The 7500-nt window shown below is 43.7% G+C and overlaps 1 protein-coding gene across 1 annotated transcript in view; it reads right to left on the minus strand.

Moving 5' to 3' along the window:
- Positions 1-7500, minus strand: part of myo3b (myosin IIIB) — a 61625-nt gene that overhangs the window by 33712 nt on the left and 20413 nt on the right. The window contains exons 12-15 of the mRNA XM_031582095.2: positions 7491-7500; positions 4288-4441; positions 3179-3267; positions 2694-2906 (exon numbers count right to left, since the gene is read on the minus strand). The exon at positions 7491-7500 is cut by the window's right edge and continues 138 nt beyond it. Coding sequence (XP_031437955.2) covers positions 2694-2906; positions 3179-3267; positions 4288-4441; positions 7491-7500 — 466 coding nt within the window. The remainder of the gene's footprint in view (positions 1-2693; positions 2907-3178; positions 3268-4287; positions 4442-7490) is intronic.

Here is a 7500-nt window from a genome sequence, read left to right on the forward strand (position 1 = left end):
ACACACACACCAGCACACACACACACACACACACACACACCAGCACACACACACACAAACACACACGCACGTACACACACACCTTAACACAAAAACACATGCTGAGACACTAATTAAGGCCATACATTTATTAATCTGGCCGAGGCTTTTATCCAAAGTGACTTTCAAATGAGGTGAAACAACAAAACCAGCGGGCCGACTGCATCATAAACATCACATAACCAAGGCTCCAATCTGGCCAGGCCACACAAGTGTTTCAGACTGCAGTAGGATGTAAAAAGACCTACACTTTAACAAGGCCTGAGTGTCACGACACCAAATACAAACAAGCCCAACTAAGCATACTAGAATATTTTAGTAAGGCCTTACGAATATTTCCTGATACACAGCCTTGTTTACTGAACATTGCATTCAGGTGTGTGTTGATAGAGTGTGACAACATTGTCAACAGCAGTCGCTAACACACTGCCTTCGGAGTATGAGTCACGCTTTCTCCACGGCTAACAAGCTCTGCATCCCAGGTCTGTGCTGTCGACACACCGCTCCTCTCTGCTCTCCTCTAACACTTGCTACATTTGTCTGATTTAGCCGCTCTCTTCTCCTCCTCTCCTCTCCTTTCCCTCTCTTCTCCTCTCCTCTCTTCTCTTCTCCTCTCCTCTCTTCTCCTCTCCCCTCCTCTCTTCTTCTTTCTTCTCCTGTCCCTCTCCTCTTATTATTTCTTCTCCTCTTCTCTCCTCTCCTCTCCCCTCCTCTCCTCTCCTCCTCTCCCCTCTCCTCCTCTCCCCTCCTCTCCTCTCCTCCTCTCCTCCCCTCTCCTCCCCCCCTGCTGTAAATATAATCTCGCACTGAGAGCTTTCCCCTGCTGTGGGTGTCAGCTAAAAGCAGCCCAGATAAACGCGTCTCTCTAATGGAGGCTAAACCAGAGCCACAAATGAAGACGCCATCTGATGGAGGAGAGGAGGGCTGGCTCCATTATGTTCCTCCGAAACGATAGAATAAAAATAGGAAAAGAAAAAAAAAGTCACCCATTTACCGGTTTACCCACGGCGGCAAGTGCAGTCGGTAAAGACGAGCTTAACCAAAGCGTGACGTGTCATAATTAAACATGTCCATTCGTTTCCAGCCAATCAGCTCCGACACTCACCCCCCCTCAACTCTTCCCCTGACCGCGGCCTGCACTATCGTTAATGACTAGTCCCACTCTCCTAACAAAGACACATAAGAGATGTGAGGTTTTGTGCTTTTCGCGATGACATCTAAATAGTGCTTTCTTTCTTTCTTCCCTTCAGCGGGGGGATTTGGGAGGACCTTATCGCAGGGGATATCCCACCACTGCCACCGACGCTGCACAATCTGGGAGATAGTGGAGAAACAGCGGGGATCGGAGACGGGGCAGCTTAGCGGAAAAATAAAAACAGATCCTCCCCCTCCACCCCTTTTTCTCCACCCAAGAGCTGAGCCCCTCTGGGGCGATAAAGGAACCGAGAGATTTGCACTCATATGCACACACACACACACACACACACACACACACACACACACACACACACACACACACACACACACACACACACACACACACACACACACACACACACACACACACACACAAGGACCAGAATAATAGCCAGGTTTTCTGGAGGCTGCCATTATTCCTGTACTTACATTCAAATGAACTCACCTGAGCCACAAACAAAAGCATCCCATAATCCCCCAGGCGAGCTCTCCCTCTACCTGCCACGCGCCCCCCAACCCCCATCCTCCCCCCACACCCAATACTGTCCATCAGCTTCACTGGATTAGGACTTTATGCTCAGTATGCAAATGGTGTCCTTTTCATATAAAGTAAAGTAGCAGTGAAGTGACTCCACTGGGGAGTCTAAGGGAGGAGGCCCAAACTCCAACACTGTGTCTACAACGAGGTCATCTAGTTATTAGTCCCTCCTTCCTCCTCACCAGGGGTTAAATCAGACCATCACCTCGTGGTGACCCCCTGGTGACCTTTAAATTACTTCCTGCCATATCTTAACATGGTACAGTTTACGCACAGTAAAGGTGGCACTCCAAACACAGCGGTGTGAACCAGGAGCTGTGTTACTGTACGTTCATATTTGCAGAGTAAGGGTCTTGAAAATTAAATCGAGATACATTTTACACATTCAGATTATTTTATAGATAGTGCTCTACTAGGTCAAGGGTTCATGGTTCAAGGGTTCTGGGTCATAGGGTCATTCTAGTTCATTCATGTCATCATGTACTGTAAATGTGTCTCAGTTTTATGTGTCAGATTACAGTTAAGATTTAGATTAGGGTTTGACCTGATTAAGTGTAAAACAAGGTTCAGGTTTAGGACTAAGGATAGGGCATCACCTATAACCTAAAATGAAATGGTTTACAGTATGGATTTAGAAATGAATAAGGTCTTATGTTTAGGTCTGGCCTGCTGAGTATAAAAATCAATGTTAAGGATTTGATTTGAATTTGAAAGGTTAGGTTTAGTGTTATATATCCTCTTAGAGAGATGTTACAAGGATTTGGTTTTTAATTACACCAGTCAATGAAGATGTGGTGTGAGATTTGGATTTGAATTATTAGTTAAGGTTAGGATGTGATTCGCTACAATGTACACGTGATTAGGATTGGGATTTGTCCGGGAGTTGAAGTTAAGGCCTGAGATTTATAATTTAAGTGTAATTAGGACTATTAGGATGTTTTAGGGTGAGGTTCAGGGTTCTATTAGGGTGTTTTAGGGTGAGGTTCAGGGTTCGAGTCCCACCTATCTTGGTGAGCGGACTGGAGAAGAGCTGCTGCAGAAGCTTGTTCTCGGAGGTCCTCAGCACCACCACGATGTCTGCTGGGAGCGTGTCCCGGTTCTTCTCCAGGAACCCGTGCACATTGTACAGAACCTGTGGAGAACAGCATTCTAGATTAAGACGTTTACCAGAATCAGTCGATAACCTTCAACAAAGGTACCTATGGTCAGGTGGAAGGCATCGACACCACTCCGTGATGTGCGTGAAACAGACGTGTGACTCTCTAAGTACTGCAATGTTGACTCTTCTGTACACGGTAGTGTACTTTTCCCTTTTCTGTATACGGTAGTGTAACACACACACACACACACACACACACACACACACACACACACACACACACACACACACACATTAACACACACCTTTCCGGCGTAGTGCTGAATCCCAAAGGTGAGTTCAACCCGCTTGGGCCTCCAGAAGTACTTGCAGCGCAGATTATCCTCAAATTTGTCTGGAGAGGGGAGGCAGAAGAGCAGATAGAGATTACGGTCACACTTTATTTGGATGGTCCCCACTAGACTCAGATTATAAACAAACTATCTGCTGAAACTCTATTAACTACATCTATGCTTAAGGTTAGGGGTTGGGTTTGGTTAAGGTGATGTTCAGTGAACAATTAGCAAAACATCTGTAAAGTCTCTGTAGGCGGACTATACAGATAAAGTGTTACCGAGATTACTATTATGAACGTTTCAAATATTAAATAAACGTCCCTGTTAAATATATCTGAGATATTTCCCCGGCCCATTGCTCTTTAATGGAGGGTGGAGCAGCACTTCTGACTGCAAGTTCACTCCCTGCAGCATCCCCTGGCTCCAATTGGCCAGATTGCCACACGACTCTGCCATGTTGCAACAGACCTTGGCATGGGAACAGTTATGGCTAATCTGTGGTCTGGTTGGGCCAGATCTTTTAGCTCATCTTTCGCTGTTGTTATAAGTTTTAAGGCTGTTTTAGTTTCTTTTATCGTTTCTTTTCTTTTCTTTTGTGTTGTTTACTTTATCGTGATTAGTGTTTAGTGTTTAGTTTTTAGTGTTTACTGTTTACACTTGAGATGGGCTGTAAAGCACTATGTGCTTCCATGCTTGATCAGCACTACATAACAGTCACTATTATTATCAGTTATTATTATTATTATTATTAGAGTCATGACCCACAAGGATTGTGCTCACACTCAGTCCTTAACCATGAGAGAATGTTACTTAGCTTAATAAGTTCTATACAAATAAAGTTGTTTATTATTATCATTATTATTATTTTCGTTATTACTATAGTTGATGTTGTTATTATTAGTGTTATTATCATGATTATTAGAGTCATAAGCTACTGGGACCCTCCTCAGTGCCGGTCCTCCTCACCCACGAGTGTCTGGTCCGTATTCTCATTATTATTATTCTCATTATTATTATAGTTGTTGTTGTTATAATTATTGTTATTATCATGATTATTAGTCATAAGCTGTCCTCCTCACCCACGAGTGTCTGGTCCGTGGCCTGGGGGAAGCGGCTCTCCTCGTCCAGCAGCGAGAGCAGGCCCATGGGCTTCTGCAGGAACATGTCCAGGATTGGCCGGTTGTCCTCGTACTCCACCAGGCTGGCGTCCACACCCTCGCTCTGGTACTCCATCTGGCCCGTGCATTCAGAGGGAACAGGATGAGCGTGAGTGTGTGTGAGGATATTAGTATTTATTTATTTGTGTGTGTGTGTGTGTGCGTGTTTGTGTGTGTGTGTGCTTGTGTGTGTGTGTGTGTGTGTGTGTATGTGTGTGTGTGTGTGTGTACAAAAGAGGAATGGTGTGTATGTGTGTGTACTCGATCTGGCCCGTGCATTCAGAGAGAACAGGATGAGCGTGAGTGTGTGTGAGGATATTAGTATTTATTTATTTGTGTGTGTGTGTGTGTGCGTGTTTGTGTGTGTGTGCTTGTGTGTGTGTGTTTGTGTGTGTGTGTGCGTGTGTGTGTGTGTGTGAGTGTACAAAAGAGGAATGTTGTGTATGTGTGTGTGTGTGCATGTACCAAAGAGGAATAGTGTGTGTGTGTGGCGTGTGTGCATGTACAAAAGAGGAATGGTGTGTGTGTGTGTGTGTGTGTGGCGTGTGCATGTCGGTGAATCTAAGAAGCCACACAGACAAATATACCATGACAGCACAGAGAAACACATGGAGGCTCAACACACATTTTAAAACCATGTCTAATAGTATTTAGCTGAATGCTTTGAGTGGGAGTTATTGCATGCAAGAAGACAATGGTTATAAATTAATTTCAGATATATTCAATTATTTTCCCATCCACTGTACAAGGTTAAGGTTTCGCCAGATCGATTTAGCGCTAAATATAGTTACACTATCACCCCACAAAACCTCCTCAGTTTAATTACAACATTAAATATGCTGTGAGATACACAGGCAGGTTCCAGTGGGCCCGACAGAGAGGCTGTTTTATTATTCGTGATTTATAAAGCAGGGAGGGGTGATCAAACCATGTTGTTGGTAATGGCTTAATTAACATATAAAATATTTTCCAGTAATAAAATGCAACACCGCTCATGGATTATTCATGACACTAGCCAGACTCCGAGCTCAACCAGAGGGCACAAACAATTATGCCTCACTGAGTAATAGTAGCGTGTGTGTGTGTGTGTGTGTGTGTGTGTGTGTGTGTGTGTGTGTGTGTGTGTGTGTGTGTGTGTGTGTGTGTGTGTGTGTGAATATACACTGAGTAATGTGTGTGTGTGTGTGTGTGTGTCTCTGTGTGTGTGTGTGTGTGTGTGTGTGTGTGTCTCTGTGTGTGTGTCTCTGTGTGTGTGTGTGTGTGTGTGTGTGTGTGTGTGTGTGTGTGTGTGTGTGTGTGTGTGTGTGTGTGTGTGTGTGTGTGAATATACACTGAGTAATGTGTGTGTGAATACACACTTCCAGGAGAGGATCTGACATAGATCTGGCGTGGCACCAAGGGATACTTCTCTGAGCAAAAGAAAATAACAACGCAAAACACAACGTCCCACTATGTATTTATTGTGTCCCTTTGCCTGAAATTAGATCTTAATTAGTTTGTTAAATATGTGGTCCTCTTAAACCCGTGTTTATATTATTTATTATTGTATTCATTCACAGCATGTTGTGCTGCTAGTCTGCTTCATCTCACTGCTCTGTCCAGTCTTGTCCAGCAGACTAGCTCTGTCTTGTACCACAGAGATGAGGATGAAAAAGTTGCTGCTGCTGTTGTTGTTTTAAAAGAAAAAAAAGAATCAGGCAGCACTTCTCTACTGAGGCTACTGGTCAACCAGTTGTGTGTGTCTTGAAAAAGAATAGATCTGTACATTTATGCAAGCGTTGTTTTGGTTCATTTTATACCATACTTTGTTGTTTTTGTTTGATCCAACACCTTAAAGTTTTAGTTTTTTTTAATGAAGTACAGTTGTTCGCTTTTGTTTGTGTCTTGTTTATGTCTTGTAACTTCAGAGCAACAACTTTCTGTCTGGACCAAAAAACCCACCAGTGGTCTACGTGCATGGCAGTAACTGCACCTGAGGTGTTTTCGTCTTTCCTTCAGCCAACTTTGCAGCAACGCAGAACCAATATTATCACACTGAGCCCGACAGATTTAAATTCCTCTATTTTCTGCGGAGCCGACTGAATAAGAATGTCACTGGCTGAGATTAAGACGCGGCTTCCGCTAAGATTAGCCGTACCTAAATCAAGTGCACCGGCGACAGCAAACCCACCTGTACGTCACTCCGGAACAATCTCTACACATCACTCACACGCAAACGTTTAACAGATAAACGTCACTTCTATCATCGCCAACACGCTGTGAGGCAGCAATCCTATTGTCTGCGCTCCGGGGCCTCAGGCAGCGATCACTGACGGCTTCTAGAACCTTCTTCAGTGGCGTATAATGACTGCGATCACTGACTGCTTCTAGCACCTTCTTCAGTGTCGTATAATGACTGCTGGATGTGTTGACTGTGAATGTGCTGCTTGCACAAATCAAGGATCAGACGCGTTGCTAAGCATTAGTGTCACTAGTAGAGCCATTAAGAAGAGCGACTCGCTCTCGGAGCACACATCTTCATTAAAAGGCCCTTTAAGACGCTGTTTCGATAATCAAGGCCCTGGAGTGTGGCGTAGTGCTGGGAATGACAGATGGAATAACAGGGAACACTTCCTGGTAGGTGTCAAGAGCGATTCATTTGAGAGTCTCACGTGTAGTTGTACAAAATATAAGTAATGAATTAAGAAAACTTAGGCTTATATAAATAATAAATAAAATAAAATCTACCTCAATTTGAGCATTTTGAGTTTAATGGTAGATGTAATAAATAGAGCAAAAGTTAATGCTGCTTTGTATATTGTTGTGAGAGTCGTGCATACAGTGGATATGCACTCTTCATCATTAATACATTATTAAACCTATAGCTAACCGAGGAGGGAAAAATTCAATTAAATTCAATACAATTTTATTTTTAAGCAAGCACAGTAACAGGGGCAAGAAAAAAATCCCTGTTAATCAGGAAGACACATAAGGGGGGGGAGCCATCTGCAAAATAAATATCTATCTCATTTTGGTTATTTAATGTTAGTTATGGGCAGTGCAGTCTATAGGGCCATGTGCAGTGATGCAGTGATGCAGTGATGCAGTGAAACAGTGATGCAGTGATGCAGTGATGGGCCTCTCACCTGCTCCAGG

This window comes from Clupea harengus, chromosome 2 (assembly GCF_900700415.2).
Source record: "Clupea harengus chromosome 2, Ch_v2.0.2, whole genome shotgun sequence".
Taxonomy (NCBI): Eukaryota; Metazoa; Chordata; class Actinopteri; order Clupeiformes; family Clupeidae; genus Clupea; species Clupea harengus.